The sequence below is a fragment of the Arctopsyche grandis genome, chromosome 10 (genome assembly GCF_051622035.1).
Source record: "Arctopsyche grandis isolate Sample6627 chromosome 10, ASM5162203v2, whole genome shotgun sequence".
Taxonomy (NCBI): Eukaryota; Metazoa; Arthropoda; class Insecta; order Trichoptera; family Hydropsychidae; genus Arctopsyche; species Arctopsyche grandis.
Window position 1 is genome coordinate 9378319 of NC_135364.1, and position 24392 is coordinate 9402710.

Here is a 24392-nt window from a genome sequence, read left to right on the forward strand (position 1 = left end):
TTGTGAGCGTTTTTGTGTTTGTATTTATCGCCACACTTTCGAATAGCACACGTTAAACCAATGATAAATGAACGAAACATTCGTGACCGCTTTATTTGACTACGAGGCAATTTGGCTTCTCGTTTCGTATTTATTATTCGGAGCAGATTTTTATCGAAACACATTAAGATTCTATACTGAAAATACGACTCCGTGTTATAATGTTTGAAAAAATATAACATAGCACGACGTAAATTCGAATTTATTTATAGTGTGAAAAGTTTGATTAGAAAACACTCTGAAAATAGATTCGAATGTGACGCAGGTATATATTGTAAATTCATAGATAAAATTGTGCGGAAAATTCATTCGGAAAAGCGAATCGTTCGATTGCTGAGCTGTGCACAACCTCCACGACGCGAAAATGTTTCTATCGTCAGCTGCTTGCGAGAGAAAAATCTGGCAAGAATTTTCAAGAAAATTTTGCTGATTTTGATCAGATAAAAAGCGCGGTAGTTCTGTGACAGTCCCCCTCGTGATTTTGCAAGATTACGACAGCGTGGGGTCGGAAAATCGCACATTTTTCGCACGGCTGGTCGTACCTAAGATGACTTTTATTACTCTTACACACTCTAGTATATTTTATATATATACTATCTACTATATTTTATTCACAAATAAAACAAAACGAGCGTTTTAAAACAAAAAAAACACATAATAACGAAAGTTTGAAAGATTATATTGATACTGTGCAAACAGTAAAAATTGTGCTTATATATATATTTTTCGTTTAATTCATTTAGAACCATTCAGGTGTGCTTGAAATTTTCTTCTCTTAACTCTAGCTACCTATCTTTCTAAGAGAGGGGGGTTTGTGTAGAAGAGAGGAAATTTCCCCGAAGGGAAAGTATCGATTTTTGACCGCCGACACAGCAAACCGACCACGATAAAAGCTACATAATAACTATGAAAATGAAAATTGTATTTCGAAATGAGAAAATAATAGCGTCCGCACACACAATGTACGCCTCCACAGGTGCATAAAAACTGTTCTCCTCGCTGAAGGCAATTTTTGTACACTTTAAAGCGGTTATGTCTTTATCACCATATACATATCGGCTATTACGAGTACAAACGCGCACATGCCCCAAAACCGCAAAAGCAAATTTAATTATTTACAAAAATTTACCGTACCAACACATTATATTCGAATTTTCCTCGCCACACATTCGCAAAGATGAAAATACATTTAATATGACTAAATCCGGCATTTCGGTATGATTTGTACATTCAAATAACAGCTCGCCCGAATATGACAGAGTGCATACGAACATGCTAAGCGAAAAATGCTAATTCACACCATTCCACGCACCGACAGGTGTGTAACAAACGAAAATTCCGACCGACTCGTTTTGGTTGATGGCGTTTTATATGTCAAAAACGCAATATATTCGTAGAACGATGGAAAAAATAATAATAAAAGTATTCGTTGCGTGAAATGAAAACCGTGACGTTGAAAAGAAATCGATACGACGACTACTCGAAACGGGCAAAGCCGTGACATTCAAAGTTACTGCTGAAATAGCACAAATGTACCTATGTATAATAATACATATCGTATATAATAAGGTGTCCAACAGACGATCAAATTCTATTATACTTCAACTGACATTCACAACATCGATTATATACCTACATATATAATAACAATTCCGTTGGAATACTATTTTTTCATCAAATTGAAGGTACATATAACATTTATACATACGTGCAGTTAGTATATATGTGTTTGCATCAAAAAAATAACATTGAAAACACAATGAACACGTTTTTTGTTTGAAAAAAAACCCTGAGGATATGCATATACATATGTATCTATTTGGAGGAGTGCAAAATTTTTGGAAAGCTTTGAAGTACATTCACCGAGTTAAAATTTTAGAACTGAAGTTTTGTTCGACACAAAAGCGAAAAGTGGACCGGTATGGGTTCTTCAGCTGCTTTTTAAAGCACCCCGTTTCATTGTTCACAGTTGAAAATATTCCGAGGTGAAAATTAATAATGAAACTGATGCTTCACCGGCAGACAGAGAAAGACGCAATGTCTTCAACTTTAATAATTTATTGAAAGCGACATCTTAAATAGGAACTTCGGCTATCTTCCTAACGCTATATTTGTATGTGCGAATAACATTATACACACAAAGTATTATATATTTGCTCATAGGTACGGGTGAAAGTTTGAAATAACAATAATAAAATGGTTCAACAGCAAGATCTTTACGTAGACAAACAAACGAACATCAAACATATGTATGGTTTCGCCGAAACTATTTTGAGTTCGGAAAATTTTGTAACAATCTACTTAAGAAAGTATCAAGCTATCATATTATATGAATTATTTTGTTGTTATTCAATAACAGTTGAAGTGTTTTATTTTAATTTTTAATCAAAACCCGTGGAATTGTCAACATAAAGCGGTCGTCACGTTTTTTTTACGTGTCTTCGATTGAATCATTTCCAAATGATCTTTTTTAGAAGACGTTTTCGAAAATGTTGACGCCTCAAAGTCCGATCACTACCCACAAACTTAATATAATTTTATAAAAATGTAGCCCACAGTTAAATAATTGATAATTTTAATTAAAAGTGGAAAATAAACTATTTTTATTCACATTTGAAATAAAAATAAAGTAAAAAAAATATACTGCTACTTATACAGACAATAAATTTTGACATTTAAAACATACAAATTAAACAGGTAGTCTAGTAATTAATCCTACACTCCAATATTGTATACCGTGAACAATACAAGCTATATATATATATATATATATATATATATATATATATATATATATATATATATATATATATATATATATATATATATATACTTATGCAAAATAGCACAAAATTTGCGTGTAAAAGACGAATAACCAACAGAAATAATATCACATCAAATTGGATTTCGGTAGACATATAATAATAATAATATAAAATTTTGCAAACGAACGTCAAATTGAATTTGATATAAATCTTAGAAATAAAATATTTAACGCGTGCTCGGGTACCATCTGTTACCTGTCATTTTACCTGTATATGTATGTATATTCTATGAAAGTAAGGAATATACATAGTGTAGCTTACAGTTGTGTAAAAGTCACTGACACGACACGCCCACCCAACCCCAGAATACATAGCAAACAACACAGTGTCAGGCATCTGCCTGAAAGCATTACCGACAGAAACAGATTACTGTCTAAGGTTACGCTTTTTTGGAGGAGAGGTAGTATTCCCGCTTAGTCATACGAGTCCCCCGGGAAAGCGGGAAAACCGAACAATTGGCGCCATGTGCCGGAAGCTGAGTTCAGACCGCTCGCTGTTAAACCATTTTTTTGAAATATGTACACACATTTTTGTAAGAAACCATATAAAATTGAACAACAATATAGTGAAGTTTTGATTTTTCATACAATGATTAATTGATTTAGTTCGTAATTAATGAGACACAAACGTACATGGCCGGTATACGCGACGAGCGTATTTATAGCAATCAATTTTGCGATAGTTTGACAGCAGAAGAAATGTTTCATGATTGCTTTTCAGCATCGGAAATTGAATTAGTTCGTCGATAGCTTTTCAAGAAAAAGTTTTTGAGTTTGCGGCAAAATTTTCAGCTGAATGTGTCTTCAATTTTCGAAACGATCACAAACGAAATGAACCTTTTTTTCTTTCTTTGAAGGAGACATATTTAGACGATTATTTTTTTTTGCACGAAATCGATTTCAACTGCTTAAAATGAATTTTATTATTATTTTTCAGCACAACGTTGCTTATGTATGATGAATAATTAACAAAAAAAATTATATTCAATGATTCGCCATTAAGAGAGACGGAATTATTTGGTATTCCGTCTTCAAAAGACAAGCAATTAATAAAAGGGTTTAAAGAATCCTTTGTTCACTTAAACATAAATTGTATCAAAGGATATCATTTTTAAAGCTTAAGTAATGACCCGCTACGCTAAAACCATACAATCAACATGTAATAGGTTATTACAGAAAAGAAATACCTCTGTTGTTCATTAAATTACGTAAGCCAATTTCTTCTACGGAATTGCGACTCACCTTTATCACAATTTGGCCCCATTTTTCCCAAAGGACAGCCACTTCTTGGAGCACTTTCAGTGTGACCTGGACCACTAGTTGACATCGGCGGTACCTACACAAAAGTATATCATAAATTTTTATACTAAATACTTAATATTTGTACATTATCTTCTACGTACCTTTTGTTCCAAGCTCGGTCCGAGCGTAGTCGTGACTATAATTCTATCATCTTCCTCATTTTTCCTATTTTCCGCACCATCCAACGTAGTGTCTGTGATCGTATTAATAATACCTTTCGAGGACAAACTCGATTCTTCCATCCCGTCAAATCCTTCAACGCTCTTGTACAACTGGAGATTTTCCTCTCCACGTTCTACCACACCTATCTCAAAATTAGTAATCTCCAACGAGGGCGAAAGCAAAACATCTTCACGGTCATCGGATTGTCTAGTATTTTTATCCGTAACGTGATCGACATTCTCTTTATTTTTACCATTTCTTATGTACAAAGGCGTACCTTGGTTCCCATGCTTTTGTGTATTCTTAGACGCGAATTCGTGATAATATGGGATAGTGTTGCTGTCGAAATTTTTATTTGATCTCTCAGACACGTTCGAGACTTCCTCTCGTTCGTCTTCCTCCATATCGTTCGTATTCTCTCTATCATAATTGACTGACTGTGTTTGAAAATAGGTAAAACTTGGCGTAGTCGTGATGACGTCATCAACAGCAACGTCTACATATTTACTCCTCGCAGTAGTGCTAACCAATTCCTTAGCAGGCACAAGGGCTATATCTAACTCGGCCGAAAACGAGGCATCCTTCTGATACAGGACGTCTTCCTCGGAATCAATGTAATTCTCCGACATCGACTTCGCAGTGCTGTTCAATTCTGCAACGGAAAAAAAATCCATGTTATTAATCAACACCATGCAAAGTTTCGTTACAAAATCAGCTGAAATAACGGAACAAGAACGAACATGAGTACCAAGAAAAGTTAGCAGGAGAATTCTGACAAACGAAATCATAACTTTCTATAGCGCTAACCGGGTGGTTGTAATAGGGAAAGCAACGAAGTAAGCCGCAAAGTTGGTCGCTCGAGCTGAGCTCCCCTGCTCCTCCCAAACGGGTCAAACTTGTTTCAAAACTAAAAGAATAGCTTGCACAAACCTAAACTTCTAATAGGTGAGCCCTATCGTAAACCATTCATATCCAATTCAAATATATAATACATTACTTATGTATGTATGTATGTATACAAAGACGAGTTATATTATTATAGGTATATTTCATACGCAAATTACAGAATGGTATAAAACTTGAAAGAAAAGATTCCCAAAAAACGATAGAATGTATTTAAATTGTTTTAATCGATATTTTCAAAATAAAATAACAAAACAATAAAAATAAAGTAAATACAATGAATAAGATACACCTATTATGTACATATATACGGACGCTTGAAACTAATCCAAAAATACAAAATATAAAAATTAAATAATTTAATGAAAACAACGTTACAATAGATAACACAACGAATTTTATTTTATTTCCGATTAAAGATAACACAATTAACATTATAAATATTTATTTATCAAAAATCTTTTAAAAATATATAAATAAATCCTATATAAATAATAAATAAAAGCTCTTTTAACATTTAACATTTAAGCTCGCTCAACTATATAAACCGTCGACTAAATGAAAACTGATGGTTTCGAGAGTAAACAAAGCGAAAATTTTCAAGCTTTTGTTGTTTTAAATTTGAAAATTTTTAAGTATCCATAATAAATTCCATATTATACGCACATACATTAAATAAAAATACTCAATTATAAATAGCCGTCTCTAATTTTCCAAGCGAAAATTTTACAAGAATATACGATCACTGGACCAGTAAAAAATAAATACAATATACGTGTAATAATCTAGTAGACTGGTGGTTAGCATATAATGCTTTCGAAGAAAGTACTCACAGGTTCGATTCCCTGTTTGCTGCTGGCCAGACCTTGAATATGTGACTATTTTCATTGAAACGGTTTCTACAAATTGTAATTCCTGCCCTATCTCTCGCGCATAAATTCGAGCTATTCAACATCTCAATTTTTCGCTGATTTGTATAAATGCTGCAAATTTATCGATAGATCTCTGTGGATGTTGATCGTATTTGCCATATATAATGCTTACAATGCTCCTATACAATGTGTGACCATATATGTCGTGTCTAATGTAAAATATATAATAATTATGAATTTATAATTGATATTTTTTGATCTGTAAGGTACACTAGTTGCATTCGAGCGATTTGTAAGACGAATTTGCATGATTTATTGAATAAAAAATAAAAAATAAATTTCTTTAAACCACACGATTACAATATATGTGTATCTGTTAGTACCATTATTGATGAATTTTAACATATAATACGGTGAGCAAATTTCCAATTAATTACCTCAAAAAACGAGACATTTAATACAATATTAATATGATATATTTGAACAAGACGCTCGGGTTGCATACTAATTAATCCCGTCTGAGAAGCACTCATCCTAATTTGTTTGAAAAAACTTCTCGAGAAAACGAGGGATGAGTTTTATTAAAAAAAATAATAATAATTTCCTCTGATGACGCGCCGATAATGATACGGTTCGAAGCGTTAATTAACGAACCGAATTCATTATTAGCGAGTTGGAAAACATCGTTATAATTCAAACTTTTTCCAAAGAAAATCATTCCACCAAGTTCAAATAATAATTTAGTGGTACAAGAACGTAATATTTAAACACATCATAATCAATAGGACCAAGATGGCGTGACCTCCTTTATCGTATTACAAAACAATCTCCTGCCTCACCGACGGGACAAATTTATGAACGTGTCGAATGATTCTCTTCTTATTGATTCTGAAGGAGAAATGAAAAATAAATTCTAAAACAACACCCCATTTTTATAATAATACATTGCAAAGGTCAAAGAATATATGTACATACATACATACATTATAATTAAACAGTGCCCATTTTCGAACAATTTCGACCCATTATGAAGCAATGAAATTGTCATAATAATTCATATTAAAGTTGAAAACTTTCTTCATATTATACATACATATATCTTTAATACTCCTCCGTTGGGATAAAATCCAGACAAGCACGGTTTCAATTTTATACTATATAATTACATATACATAATACATGACATTAATTTTTTATATATGTACATATATTTCATCACCAAAAAATGGAGAAACTGACAAAACATATCACATCGTTAATGATTTTTCCATCTTTAAATAAAAAGCTTGCATTATATTGTATAAATTATAAGCTTTTCTCTAATACATATGTATGTATTAGAGAAAAGCATGTATCATCATTATCATTTACAGCCATTAACCATCCACTCCTAGATTAAGTCCTCTCCGATACGCTTCCATTCGTCTCTATTTTTCGCAACTCTCATCCATCTCACCCCATACATTTTTACAATTTCGTCCACCGCTCTTCCTTGCAGCCCTTCTTTTACATTCTCTCGGGTTCCATTCCAGAACTAATTTTATCCATTATTCTAGATACGTAACCCACCCATTGCCATTTCAATCTTTTCACTCTTTCCACTATATCCACCACCCTTTCATTCTCATCCATTTCCTAATATACATATGTACATATATAATATATAATATATATTTGTACATCAGTGGCATGTAGTGAAAATTTTCCTGTTTGTATCAAAGTCTTACGAGTAGGATACAAAGGGACTCAGTATGAAGTCACCTAGTCCTCTTGTACCCTGCTTACGCACACGAAAGTAAGCCTGTGCGACAAAACCATGGAGAATTTTACGGAACATCACTAGAAGATGTGTATACATAGACATACATAGCTCACTATGTCTGGAGGAAGACATTTTATCCGGTAGTTTCCACACTTTTCTTGTGAAAAGAAAAATGATTAAGACTCATTTTAAATAAGAGTAATTTTAGATAAAGCATAATCTAAACGGTAAACGTATTATTTTGCACATTGCGATCGTTGCCACGGAAATCGTGAATGCGGAATATTTGGTACTCGAGTTTTTGTTAGTATGTCAGTTCGCGTGAGTGGAATTTTCGGGTGCCAGACGTTCCATGATCGAAATTTTAATGACATGTGTGAAACCGTTTAGTGCGGAATAATCACCGAACCAATCTAAACAAATACTTTAATAAAGTTAATTAAAATAAATGTGATAAATATTTTATCATCCGAATCTTATCAGACTAAATTCTGCTTGAATTTTTACTCATAACTTCACCATCATTAATAACATTGTAACATAACAAACGTTCCATGATCGAGATTTTAATGACGTGTGTGAGACAGATTTGTGCGGAATTATCACCGAACCAATCTAAACAAGTACTTTAATACAGTAAATCAAAATAAATGTGATAAATATTTTATCATCCGAATCTTATCAGACTAAATTCTGCTTGAATTTTTACTCATAATTTCACCATCATTAATAACATTGTAACATTCTATAAAATTGATAATTTTCAAATTTTCAGAGCTAAACTAGTATGCGATATATTAATTCAAAACAATATTAATCAATAATTTCTCTTTCAGGCATAAAATCATTTAATTCATTACCCTATCTTATCAACTTTGTATGTAACTACGTATATGTAAGATTTGTTGGGAACATCGAAAACAAATCAAAGTTTCTATGACGACGATATCGATATTATTGAATATAATTTTTTTTTTATTCAAATTAATTTAATAAAAAAACAAATTAATGTTTACTATTAGATTGTTTTGCCATGCTTAAGCTGTTTATATTACAAATACCGAGCGAAGCCGGGTAAAACCACTAGTATATTGAACTATTAACTTTCGCCGTTACTCTAATAACCTAACCGAATCTTCTATTTTAAGTACTTAAAAGAAAACAAATCACATTACGTGAAACAATAACTAGTAAAATTCGAAATGAACTGGGAAGCAACAGAAGTCATTATTTCCAAACATACATACATATTCATGACACAACAATGGCATTTACAGATAATATTTGAGCATTCAACTGACCGTTAAAAGTTTATTTATTTATTTATTTATTTGGAAAATTTACAGTTTATTAAGTTACATAGATTGATAGTAAAAAAAATATAATTATGTTAAGTAAACCATTAATAATTTTCACATATAGGTAAAAAAAAGAAAAGCTCAAACATTTAAAATAAGAAACAAAAATGATAATAGAGTAAGATAGTTAAAGAAAACAAAAAAAGAAAAAAAATAGAAATAACAGTATAATAAAAATATCAAAATAATAAGAATAATAATATGATAAAAATTATGAAATAATAAAAAAAATATAATATATAACAAAAAACAAAAAGACAAAATAAATACATCAAAATAAAAATTCATAATCACAATCGTAAATTTTCATTAAAATTAATCATCGAAAAACAAATTTGCAATAATTACTCTAGCTTGTATAGCATTAATATTAAATAAGTCAAACATAGAAATTGTTAAGATTAGTGTGTTGACGGTGGAGCTTGCACGCCAGATGAATGAGCTTCTTCCATAATTAGAAAAAGTATTAGGTATGTAAAGGAGCTCATTACATCTAGTCATTCTATTTGGTACACGCAATGATAGTCTGCTCAATAATTGAGGACAGTCGATCGAGCCGTTAAGGATGTTCAAAATTGTTGAGATGTCAGCTATCTCCCTTCTTTTGACAAGAGGAAGTATATGCTGACACCTACAAGCATCTTCATAGGAAGTATAGGTTAATCCAAAACGGCTACTGACGTACCTCAAGAATCTCTTCTGAATGCGCTCCAATCTGTCTCTTGCACCAGAGTACTCTGGGTTCCAAACTTGGGATGCAAACTGTCCAATAAGCTACTGTAGCCAAACAGACAACTATGATTTGTGAGAATAATGGATGAACTTTATTTAGGAACCGTCGCAACAACTTAGTTGAAAGAAATCAGCAAACACTAACAGGTGATTTAATAACTATCAAGATCTTACAAGCAGCTATACATATACTCACTCATAATCAAAAATCACACTAAAAATGGTTCAATATTGTAAATTTCTTGGAAAACCCATGACTTTTTGCTGCCATGCTTTGAACACTAATGAAGTGGTCTATTGTAATTAGAAAAGCATCCATCATACACCAATCTTGCTCATAATCATAACACTAGTAAACAACCGTTCAACCAGTGAGCTACGCAGTGATTACGGTGATATAAAAAAACTAAACCAACCCCAAACCACAAAAGAGATTCTTCAATAGCACATCAAACGCGCATTCCAAACGAACCAATCGAACAACACAGACTTGTAAGACACGAGAGAAACCACCAAGTCACATAAAAAAGAACATATAGAATATATACCTATACATGCAACACCAATGTACGTACATATGTATGTATATCGAAGTGGCAGAGAAAGCTCGTCGTAAAACCGTGCGCAAACAGGCGGGGAATATTCTCCCTCGACGTTCATCGGGAATATTCAGAATTGTTAAGACTATTTGCTGAGCCTGTACGGTGTAGATTTAGTCTGGCGAAAATTCGGCGGGCTTATCCTAATAGTTCTGGATCGCGGATCCGAGGTCCTGAGAATAAATAGGCGAACGTGAGGGGCGCACATACCCCTCCCATCCCTCCCATCAGCCTCCTCCCCCCCCCCCCCCCACCGATGGTCCAACCCCGTAACGTTCCGGCTAATAATGCTGTTAGGGTTCTTCCGGGTGATATCGAGTTAGCGTGTATTTAGCCGCAACTCTGCCTATAATTTATACCGAAACTTTTCTTATTACTGATGTCGGGTGCGATACACCTTCGCGGGCACGCAACGTCATACCCGCGCGGTGAGCGTTTTATCGTCCAAACTTCGAGGGGAAATTTCACGAGGGCCTCCACTGAATAATCTATTACGAAGTATCGGATTTTCATGCTGAATCTGTGCCTACGTACACACATTTGTAATACGTGCATGTGTAATATTAGATGAGAAAAAAATTCGATATAGTAAAAAGACATTTACAAAATGAAACTTTTTTGGACATGCAACTTTTTACTTAGCCCTTCGAGTGCTGACGTCTTTTCTGTTGAAAGCCCGCCACGATGAAAATTTCACCAACATTTCCAACTAGAATTGTTTAGAAACCCAATAGAAAGCAGGTATAAAAATTGTAGCTAATCCAAACGAACCCTAGATAACTACCGCCGAGAATTTTGAGTTTTGTAAAGGTGTGTTTAGACTCTCTTACATATCTTGCAAAAATCTACTATATAAAACACTAAAGTTTGTTCGTATATGTATGTATTTATGTATCTTGTACCATCGTACTACGTAGTTTTCGTCAACTAAAACACTTAAGTTTCTTCGTATATGTACATATGTATTTATGTACCTACGTATTTTTCATCAACGGTCTATTGTTCTGACGTCATCGAAAAAATAATTCGCTTTTTTCCGATTCAAAGGATTCGAAGTTCCCGGGGCGTAGGTGCCGAGGGCGAAGCCCTAGGACTTCGCCCCCAAGGGGGCGCAGACCCCGGGGGTGTACATATAATTTTTTTATAAGAGACTTACTTAATATATATTTGTTTGTGACAGTCAATTTAATAAAAAAAAAACAAAAGAGTATTCAAATAAATTTATATAAAATAAAACTATTGAAATAAATTTAATAAAATGTTTACTATAAGATTAGTCATGTTTAAGCTGTTTATATTACAAATACCGAGCGAAGTCGGTTAATAAAACTAGTATAAAATAAACAAAACACGTCTATTAATGAATGTATTTTTTCAAAACCAGTTCCATCTTCTTCATTGTTGTTAAAATGTAATGTTCACAATCTAAATACGAAGCCACAATCTAAATTAGGTATTTCCATCGAGAAATTCTGCTATGGTTATAAATTCAGAATTTCCGGTGTAAACTAGTCTTTATAAACATTGACATGGATTACACGACCCATGTTCAATGCATTTTTTTTTCAATGCTACCTGGAAAGGATTAGCGGGTAGTACTCTTGTTTATTTTTTACACACTAAAAAAACAACGCCTTTGCACGTATTTCAGGTTCATGGCCTTTTGTTAAAACGCCGATCGCCGTTGGTCAAATGGTAAAAACGTTAAGTGTTTCCTTTCAAAAACTCTTCCGATCGCTTTGGAACGTTGCCATTTGCAAGATTTGGCCCCCGACAGAGTGAAATATAATCGTAATAAACATGTTTCAAAATTCAAAAAATCTCGAGACGATGACAGCTCTCGACTACATTCGGGTGATTGCCCATGCATGTTTGACTTTCAACCGCCCACTCGTTTTGTCAGATTTTAATTATTTAAACGCCTATTACTTTAATTTTTTCACAATAACTTATATATAAAACCGAAACGGCGTCTGTAATTCGTTTCTGATTGGCTGTCGTCAAAGTCGTTTCTGATTGGCTGTCGTCAAAGTCGTTTCTGATTGGATTGGTCAAAGACATTTGTGGTTGGTCGGTCGTTAAATGTTTTTTTTTCGATTCCAATAAATTTAATGAAAAACAAATGAAAACGGTATTCTCACTACTAGGCTGCATTTCCATTTCAAGTTACTTTTATTATATCCGTGCTAAAACGGAAGAGATCGTCAAAAGTGGAACTGAGTGAAGCCGAGTAGCACCACCAGTATCGTATAAAATTTGCATTATAAGCTGTCATTATCTATTATGAAATTAATTAAATTTTAAATTATTAATAAATTATTAATGACCGAATTGTGGTATTTTACCGAGTGCACAATTATGTGCACATACATACATACATAGGTCACTAGTATTGGTATAATGTTTTAGCGACACGTACATACATATGTATTATATTATATTGTAGTTGTTTTACCCGGCTTCCCTCAGTATTTGTAATATAAACAGCTTAAACATGATGAATCTAATAGTAAATATTAATTTGTTTTTTTATTAAATTTATTTGAATCGAAAAAAAAATACATCGAATCGTCATAGAAACTTCGATTTGTTTTCGATGTTACCAACCAACATTACATATTTATTTATTTATTTATTTATTTATTTATTTTAAACAGACCATTGTGGCATAACAGGAATTCCTAAAGCGCCACAATGGTCAAAAAATATAACACAAAAAAGAAAAAAAACAAAATAACAATTAACATAAACATAAATACATCCATACATACATAAAAAATAGCATTTATAATAACAGATAAAGTAAAAATATCAAATAAAATATAGCATAAGGAATGCCTTGCACCTACAGCCAGTTTCAATAAATATGTAAGAAACAACTACAAATACAAAACATCCCTGTAAGGCCCAAATGGAAGAGAGTTAATCAAAATTTCACTCATAAATCACAATCAATCATGAAATTTATATACTTACATACTTTCAAACAAAGTCTCTTTCAAAATTATATATTAGATATGTATACACAGTTAGCCAAGGGGTCGATTTAAGATCACCTGCGAGGGCACTTTAGCGCTAGAGCACTAGAGCACATAAAATGAAAAAAAAATCATATTCAATTTAGAGCATAGAGGACTTCATGGTTTCAAACATCCACTTATACTATGCTTAAATAAAGTCCTTTGTCTTTAAAAAAGTTTTTAAAATAATTACAAAAAAATCATCCACAAATCAAATATGCATATACACTGCTTTTGAGATGTGAGAAAAAAAATTAAAAGAAAGAAATACGAGCCGTTATATTTGAAGTTCAATTTTTATTTCCAAAAACACTTTTTCTGTTTGATAATTCGATATGTCCAGAATATCGGAAGAGCAAAATAAATTTATTACATACATATGTACATTAAATTTAATGTTTTGCCACATATTTTTCAAAATCAAGAAAAGTGAACTGGTATTGGACGTCACTTTCAAAAACTTTCAACTCACATCGTTATTTGAAGTATTAAAATGCCTTTTCTAAAAAAAAAACATTCAAATGCGTACATAATATATGTAGTGTATTATAATATAAAAAAAATTGTTCATAAATTTTTTTATGTATGTATCAATCATAAAATAACTCAAGGAAGGGGGATTGAATACGAAATCATGATTGATTTTTCCGTAACCTCGCAAATCCTCTTCAATTCCTACCCACTTCCAGAACCACTAAGATTCCACACTTTTTTTTGTTCATCCGTCACCTTAGCCCAAATTGCTTTCTTTTACAATATTCTAAAATACGATCCGAGCATTTCCTTTCATCTTTGATACTATAGACACCTGTTCTCAACTTTCAAACGAACCTCGCCATATTACAAATCCAAAATTTATTAAAACTACTGTATAATTTTCAATACCAAATTCCAAATAATTCTCTTATATAATAACTCAATATATCCAAACACATATTCAACTTCACAATGTTCACCCAAATACTAATAAACGTATAACTTTAAACACAGTCGCCTAGTCTAGACTAGACAGAGGTCACAAAAGTTAGTTATGTACTATACACATATGTATGTACATATTTTCTACGGTCAAGACTAGCTAAAGACCTCCTTTCCTGTAAACGGTTTACTCTGTGGGTTGTCTATTTTGCAATTTTCAAAGAACAGCCATGCTTTGGCCTTACATAAATACTCTACACGTACTTGCGGTCGCAAAGTTTGGTCTCAAAACTGACTCGTCTGGTTCTATATATTTAAAAAAATAAATAATTTATATGTCTTGCAAGTGTCAAGGTTCTAATTCGTAAAGGTAATGCTATGCCGTGTCTGTCGATGCGGCAAAGTGGAATTTTCCCCGATACTCGTGCGAACGTACGCTTTTCGCAGTCGTATAAATCATGTCGGTTTTATCGGCGGATTACGGCCAAAAGGGCAGTGGATTCTGTGAGGAGGTCGTGCGACGATTATTGGCAATCTTTCTGGCGACCAGCCGCTGAAACACCGGGGAATATTTATCCTTGCGCAGAGATTTATTACAATACATTCGACCCGACCGGGGATTCGAGGATATAAATATAATAAATAAGAAAAAAAGTGCTCATACCGTACTGAATCGGGAATTCTATCGATAAATTGTACCGTTGAATTAATCTATATTACAGCATTCGACATTGAAAAGCATCAAAAGGTTATACATATAATTTCGATATCATAAATATACATATGTATGTATGTATATGCTAAAATTTTACCTTTAAATATTGAAAAAAAATTTCAATTCCAGATTGTATTCATATATTTTTATATTTCACATCTAAATATACATTTTTAATCATTTGTGTGACGAATATCTCAAAAAAAGTGACAAAGTCAATATCGAGAAATATTATTCATGACGCAGGTCGCGCTTTTTTTTAATATGAATAAAAAATATATTTTTTACATTATATAAATTTAACGAAAAAAAACGTAATAATTCGTTGCGTCCCGAAAAAAATATATTTGTTAAAATAGCTTACAAAGCCCCATTAAAAAGGCATCTGGTGGCGAGTCTAAATTACGCTTATATAGGCTATATTGTTTATTTGCGTTTAATGGTATAATAATGGCAACGCAAATGCCAAAGTTTGGCCGCCACTGTTCGGGTTGTTTCCTTTTGACCCCGACGGAAAACACAAAGGCCGTAAATCAGAAAATAATATTGTATTGAATAAAAGGATAAATATTTTATTCACATATTGAAAAGAAAAAGGAAATATATATATATATATATATATATATATATATATATATATATATATATATATATATAAAATAAAAAATAACCCGACCGGCATAGCTCGAACGCGAGGATTTTCAACGTTTCCCCTTCTTACATTTTACGCGACGTGAAAACTGCAAGTCACGCATAATAAGCACTAAAAATAACGAAAATAATGCGTTTTAGAATATATAAATCGGATAAATGGAGGGAAATTTCAACCACATCGATCTTTTCCGAACCACTTCATTTCTTGGTTCAAATGCACGTGCCGATAATTCAACGATAAAAGTACACAGAAATTTCTACCACACGCGTAGGATTTCGTTATTCGATTCCGAATCTGATTGAAAATATCACAAATGCAATTCTAAAAAAAAATAAGATGGTAAGCAAATCCATGTAAACCAATATTGGTTAATGATCCCATTATTGAAATGGTCCAATCATTTGTGAAAGCTCTTCGTAATATAATCTTCAATAATGCCTTTAAACAATCTGACGTGACTTTGAATTTTCAAAATCAAATTCAAACTAATTTAATTGATTTCCATTTTCATAACCAACCTGCCAATTCTGCCAATTCAGATGGCATCAATTCTCTTCAAAGCGATTTGGACATAATTGTCACGTGGTCAAAAACTTGGCTTCTAACTTTAAATGCTAAGAAATGCTCTGTACTCCACCTAGGAAAAAATAACCCAAATCTTCGCTACAAAATAAACAACCTTTTCCTCAATTGCGTCCAATACCAATTAGACCTAGGTATCATCACCACTTGCGGCCTAAAATGGTCCGCACATATAAATCATATTGTCAACAAAACTTACTCATTTTTGTATGTTATAAAGCGGGTATTCAATTATCTAAATTTAACTATTTTATCAAAAATATATAAAACTTTTATCAGACCTAGACTAAAATACGCTTTTAACATATGGAATCCTCATTTTAAAAAGGATATTACATGTATTGAAAGGGTTCAAAGGAGAATTACAAAGATTCCTTCTGAACTCAAATCACTTTCTTATAATGAAAGATTGAAAAGAATGAATCTCGCTACATTACAGACGAGAAGAACTAGAGGTGACTTGATCGAAGTCTATAAAATCCTTAATAATCACTATAATTGTCATATGTCTAATCTTATTACATTCAACATAAACACTCACCTCAGAGGTCAGAGACCTCTGAGGTTCATTCAACATAAACACTCACTCCAAAAAGATAAATCTAATAAATTGATCAGAGATTCATTCTTTTCTAACACAGAGGTTTTTCTCGTTTTTATTTCAAACATGATAATTTGTAAAATATGATTGTTCAAACTCCTTGGGCCTATCGGCTTTGCCGCCTCCCCCAAGTATATTAAATAAATAAATAAGGGAAATTTTCCTATTAACCGACAACTGTGTAGAACGAATGAGCATATAAAACAAATTCTAATGTTTGCATGGTATTTATTAATAAAGTCAAATACCAATATCCCGCTATCCGAAATATTAAGAGACGAATATAATAAATAACACTGAACAAAAAAAAATTACCGAAGTGGAGACTAGTTTGACCCATTAAATTCGAATATGATAATGCTGGAATTTTATATTTCACTACGTTTACAAAGATCGGTTTTCAATCTGAATGTTTTTTTTTTATCTAAACGTATTATTTCGAGCGATAAATTATTTTAAATACCATTTTAAAATGTTTTACCAATTACGTTTATTTTGTTACCGCGAGAGACAAAACCACGCAGCGACAAAACCGCGAACCGACGAAACCATGTGCCGACAAAATCGTCCAGCAAAAAGCGCTTGGCGACAAAACCGCGCCAGAATATATGAAAAAAGTAAAATATCAATTTCGATTTCAACTTCGATTACGATTTCGATTTCGACTTCAAATTCTGTTGGACAACTCGTAGGATACAAGAGCATGCGTAATGACGTTACATAATGCGTAATTTTTTTTTTTTACATTTTATACCAGGAAGGCCTTACAGGTAAACCCCAATGCGTCTTCTTGGCCAATTACAAACAATACAGCATTTTTATTTATTATACAAGTGGCTGAATTACGAGTCACTGACTTAAACTCGCAATTTAACGAGACATCTATGAATTGTACATACATTTTATTGTACATTAATCATACTCAAATAGTGGTGACATAGTAGGTAGGAAGGATTTTTACTAATATATGATCAGCGACTTCAGTTATATAAATCAAATCGAAGTCGAAATCGAAATTGATATTTTAATTTTTTCATACACTCTAGCGCGGTAATGTCGCCGAGTGCTTTTTTCTGGGGCGGTTTTGTCGGCGCGTAGCTATGTCGAGGCGTTTATGTACCGAACGGTTTTGAATGGACACCCCTAAAAATATATATATATATATTTTTTTTACATACATATATACAAATATACCAGGAAGGCTTAACAGGTAAACCCCAAATGCGCCTTCCTGGTCCACATAATTATTACATAGAAACATGTAAATCCAAACAATATCTGACATCTATCGTCAGATATTAAAAATATCGTATTAATTCGATAAATTACGATGAATAACAATACGAATTTTATATTCGGTAAACAACCACAGAGACATCTATGGTGAGCAATATGGCGAAACCTAAGATATAACGATAACTAAAGGTTCGCAACATAAAATTGGGAAGGAAACGCCAATTTTACAGGAATCGTTTCAATGAAAATCAGAAAAATTGGCAAATTCTGATAAGAAACGATCGACCTTGACAAACCAAGGTCTGGCCAATAGCGAGACTTAGCGGGAATCGAACTCGTAACATCAAGTACGAGATAATTTAACATTCACCCACTAGACCACGCTACTGGTTAAAAATATATACTAGTAATTCATTATCTGGCAAATTTTTAATGTCAAAAAAAATTTTTTTTTTACTAACTTTCTGAAAAATACTAACGCACCAATTTAATCAGGCATAAATAGTACAGATCAATCGTCGCCACACATCGACAAAAGTCAACATCCAGAATACAAACGCACAAAGCGGGGGACACGTGTACGCGCGTGTGATTTGCTAGTATTCTCGCGTGACCGAATGGATCGTCCTCTCGTCGGGGGGGTGGGAGGTGCGGGAATTGTCCATCCCTTCATATCACGTAATGGCGTGCAGACTCCCGCAGGAGCTATTAGTTAATTGGTTGAGGGATAATAGACCGGCACGACGATACTCCTGAGAGCCATCGCGTCGGCGGCAGCCCGCTGAAAACAACCTTTCAGCGATCGCCCCCCCGAAACCTGACCACGTCCGCAAAGCCACTCGGACGACACTAATTAACTGACGCTTAATGCCTCGCAAAATTCCTCCAAGTGGTTATAAAATCGATCCGTTGCGTGTCCGATTGTATGTATCTATGTATTTTTGAGAAGACGTACTAGTGCACAATCCTGAAGTTGACCGTTGAACCTATTATTACTCGCCATGAAGAGATTAGGAATCTTTAAATAAGTACCTGCACGTGTATTTAATCAGACACATGTACGTACATATTTAGTTTAATTTGTTTACCATAACAGGTTGCCCCAAATCAATGCACATGACCAAAATTGAACAAGTATGAATTATATTCAATCAGACAGTGGTGAAAAAATAGAGGGTAATATGTGAGGAATCAGTTCAACAATTAAATCAGATCAATTGGCAAACTCCGATAGAAAATGATCGACAAAATACAAATATCCGAATATGATCAACAACACCACAGATATACATACTTTTATATAGCAAAAATATTTAAAATTGAATTTACTTTATAGCTTTCAATTTAAAACCGAATCTGGTATACTGTGTATCTTATAGTGAAAGCATATTTCAAGTGAAAATATATTTTCACCAATTCAAGCAGTGAAAATGTATCAAACAATGAAATTTAACTCTATAAATTTAACCCTAACAACCCAATCTTAAATTAATAAGGCCAACCCTCACTTAACCTAACCTACCCTAACCCTTAAATAATACCAACCCTAACAATCTTATCTTAAATGAATAAAACCAACCCTGAAAATGTAACTGGGTATGATTTCACTGAAAATATAATTTCACTGTGACATATATTATTGTACTCTAACCTAAAACACAAATAGTTTTTTAGAGAGATTCGGTTTCATACAACATTTTATGAAAATATTAAATTTTATCCATTATTTTTCATCCACCCGAGTCACGTCGTGTAATTCGGTTTATTTACAAACATATAACAATCATTGAAAAAAATCTATCCTATTTAGAACCCACTTCTTGTGTAATATTTTGATGGTCTACGACCGTCAAAATATTACTCGTGTGAGTTGCATCCTTTTTGCAAAACTGTATATACTCATACATGAAAAACATGTTTATTAATCAGCAACATAGCTTTATAGTGTACTAATTATAATTATAATTTAGCGTTATAATGTACAATCCTGTCAAACTGAGAGATCATGGTTTCAATGCCTGCCCCGGTGTTACTGAACAGACCTTAGTTATATGTGACTCCAGGTCGATCATTTCGTATCAGAGTTTGCCAATTTATCTGATTTCATTGTTGAAACGGTTCCAAAAAAATTCGAAACCAACCTCAGTTGTCACCATTATTTGAATATAATTATAAATTTATAATAATAATACAAAGTTGGCCATAGGTGTCGCCTTGGGCAATATCACCATGGTACATAAATATACATTTTAAAATATTTATGTATTCTATTAACTTTAAAGTTCATCAAGGCGTTTCAAATGTGATATTTTTTGGGAAAAAAATTAAATTCAAGATTTGTCATTGAATGGGATAAACAATGAGAATATATTGATCAAAGAAAAACTCCATTAGACACGAAAATAACTTATTTGCTACATATATTATTATGGAACTATTAACATCAAATATTCATATACTCTCCCAAGTTAAAACAAAGTCGGGTATATCGAATGTCGAGAGTAAATGGACATATGTACATAACTTAATCAGACATACTTACATATGTACATACATGTATAGAGCGTAATACAATAATTTAATCAGACATACATACATGCATAGATCGCAATAGTGATAACTCCACATTTTGACTAAATTTAGTTATTAATGCAGCTTTGATCCTGTTTTCATGTTCTATCAAGTATCAATTCATTTCCAAAACCACCTATTGAAATGTCAATGGGTAAAACACTAGTCGAAAAACAAATAAAAAAAATATATGATTGAAAAAGAGTTAACTGGAATGAATTACGAAACATTATCATATTTATATTCAACCCCCCTGACTTATTAAAATCTGTAAAACAGTGGCCCGAATTATTAAATTTTCCAGAGCTATTGCCATTGCGCTCCAATGTCGCGATCATTGGTCCGATTCCGAAAGCCAAGCTAAAACTCAAGGGAGACATAAACTTGGGGATAACTATTGCATCTTTGCTTTAAACCGGGGAAAGGTTAGCAAACGTTAGCCACGAGGATGAGTAAGTGTAGTCGACTCTCCAACTTTGGAGATGGTCATTAAAATGCATCGCTTGCATGCAAACTTGTCGCACGACAATTATAGAGCATTGCTTTGTGTACTATAATCTCATCAAAATTGCAAGCTGCAAATTTACAACAGTGTGAGTGATGAATTTTAAACGTACTTAGTTAGACAGTGGAAGTGTTTGCGCTGTAAACCCGAAGAAAATGAAGCTTAGAAACTAATTTATCAAAGTGAGACAATTATTTCATACACACATACTATGCACAAAGTCGGCTACAGAACAAGAGACACTAAATGTGATTAAACGTACAAATAAACTTAAATTTAAAAAAAAATATGCTACTGAAAAATAAGGTCTGAAAATTATTCCATAAATTAATTATAGCGGTAAGCAAAGTACATACACTAATTAGATCGTACAATTATTCACCTTCATACTACTCGTATACACACTGTAAGAGCATGCCCAAAATATACACACTTTCGCAAATTGCTTATGAAAGTAACCTGAGGTAGATCTAGCAAATATTTGCAGATGGTACGACGTATACATTTTTACTTTCGAACAACAAATCATTGTCTGAAAATATTTATTATGTGTATGTAAGTAACATGTTGATCCGTTTATTCGTGGGCATAGTCCATAAAATTGACCCGACGTTCAACGTACCCAACGGCGATAAGGACTAAAAAGGCTTTACATTTTTAAAATGCGCACATGTGGAGCATTTCAAGCAAAACCTAAAAATATTAAAGAAATTTCGCATAACAGATCCAAGGCTTGCGATAAATATACATACATATTTACAAATGCGACGTCATGAGTGTGTGAATATTGATTTGATATAATGTTATATGTAGTCGAACTGCACAGAGTTACTCTATTAAAAAAACATATTTTGAAATTTTTTTATAGTGGCAGAGAAATTAGGAAATCAAACCTTTCAAGGGATTTAAACTTTTTGATTAGAGTGCATAAAATATTGTACCAATTTAGAACTACCAAATTTGGGTAGTTTTCTTAAATTGAAAACTATAAATTTGTAAAGCGTACATTCAAACCTTCATCTTTAAGACATACAATTAAATAGTAAATATTAGGGAGTCCAATTTAGAGTAATTTCTGTGTACTGGTAAGCCGATAATGTATTTACCAATTACCAGTTTACCGATAGATTACCGAATTTTTCAATCACAAAAATAAACTTATTTTTTTGTACGAAACATTTTTAGCCAAACGCTGATAAACATTATTTATTATATGTATTTATGTACATACATACATATACTAAGATATATTGCCAAAAAAAAGGATGAATTTTAATGAATTCTTTATTAATTATTATTTTATAAAGGACGATAAAAAATGTTAATTTTTTTATAGTCGTTTTATAAAATAACAGCGAAGAAAACATTGAAATTATCATCCGATAGTTGTGATCTAATTTTTCAAGTTTTTTTTTCAGATCTATTTCATTTCATCAAAGAATTTCCTTTCTCACAATTTCTTTTATTTTCCTAATTCCTTTCAGTTTCCTTTCCTAAACTTACATCGGTTTTATTTCTAATAGCTAGCAGAAGCCTTTCTTTTACAAACTACTGCAATATCATCATCGGAATCTGAAACTGATAGATTTACTACATCTTCCCTGTTAATCCGTTCTACAACTTCAACTTTTATTTTCATTATTATATTTTTTCCTTGATGAAGCACTGAGTCGGACCAGTGCTTTCAGAAAATAAAATAAAGGAGAGCATGTGTTAAAACGCAGCGAATATGTTTTGTTGTAAAAGTAATAAATTACCGAGCATTCTTGTGCCATTTACCGGTAAACCAGTTAACCGGTCATTGATTCCCTAATATATCTATGTAGACTCTATATATCTACATTAAATCAAATTGACGCGGCTAAGAAATCTTTAGCACGGTCAGTTATTTCCAAGCAACCTTTTAGTTGGATACCGCACAAATCAATAGTGGCAAATATACATATCTCGGGGAAGACAGATCGGAAATGGGACCTTGATTCAAGTTCGATCCTTCACTGCTGTAATTTCCTGTACAATTTCTCGTTTATTTATATCGTGACAGTGGGATTCAAAAACTTTTTCACCGAATTTACGTCGTACGTCTCAATAGACGTCGTAGCATACTTTTTTCATCGCAGCTTTGTTGTTTTGAAAGAGTCTAAAAATTTTCCAGATTTTTCCATTTATTCATACAATATATACGAAAAAGAAAAATCACCTTGACAACTGTATCCATCCCTGTGAAGAACGTGCCCTGGACGACATCCACATTCGTACGTGCCGTCGTGAAGTTCCCTGCAAAGCTGGGCACATGGACTTCCACGTCCGCATTGACCTGAAATTAATTGTACACAAATTAATATTTACTGAGAAGAAAACTGATTTATCAATTGTGGGGAAAATAATTAAAAATATATCCCTCGAACAAACGAAGCCCATTTTCATTACAGCTACATATACATATGTACATAGGTACACCATTCCGAATCACAATGTAAAGAATGAATAGCGATCCTATTTATGTGTATGTTTCTGGCAGCTAACCCAACCCTACCAAACCGACAATGAAATTGAATACAAACTTACGTATTCTATATTATATCAGATACATTGTTCATGTTTATATCACAGTTTTGATAATAATCATTTGGATCGCAAAAAACTGACGAATTCAACTCTTCTTCTATGTAGTTACATGAGTAAATATGTATATATGGCATATTTGAATATGATTCGTTTCAAAGGGATTCACAATTAAAACTTTTGTAAGACGCGTCTCTCATCTTTATCGTGAAATTTGGAAAAAAGTGTAAGATTAATATTTGCTACAAATTTAGAAGGTATGCATTTGAATTAATAAAAAAAATACAACTGGCGATACATTTTAAAGCTTCGAATATTTTAAGGCAAACCTACAAACAAAAGATCAAAAAATAATTTAAGACGAGCCTAAGATGAGAGGTCGCTGAAGGTTAATTGGAATAAGCCGAGTTAATTAGTAAATGAATAAATAAACTGAAAAATAATACAGCCCAGTCAAATAGCACTTTTATT

The 24392-nt window shown here is 32.7% G+C and overlaps 2 protein-coding genes across 3 annotated transcripts in view; one reads left to right on the forward strand and one right to left on the reverse strand.

Annotated features, from left to right (window-relative positions):
* LOC143917831 (uridine phosphorylase 1-like) overlaps window positions 1–24392 on the forward strand; it is a 348253-nt gene that overhangs the window by 170665 nt on the left and 153196 nt on the right. The window lies entirely within an intron of this gene.
* SP2353 (EGF like, fibronectin type III and laminin G domains protein pikachurin) overlaps window positions 1–24392 on the reverse strand; it is a 203169-nt gene that overhangs the window by 129979 nt on the left and 48798 nt on the right. For both annotated transcript variants that reach the window (XM_077439423.1, XM_077439424.1), the window contains 3 exons: window positions 23557–23673; window positions 4267–4979; window positions 4106–4199 (listed from right to left, as the gene is read on the reverse strand). In XM_077439423.1, the coding sequence (XP_077295549.1) occupies window positions 4106–4199; window positions 4267–4979; window positions 23557–23673 (924 nt within the window). The remainder of the gene's footprint in view (window positions 1–4105; window positions 4200–4266; window positions 4980–23556; window positions 23674–24392) is intronic.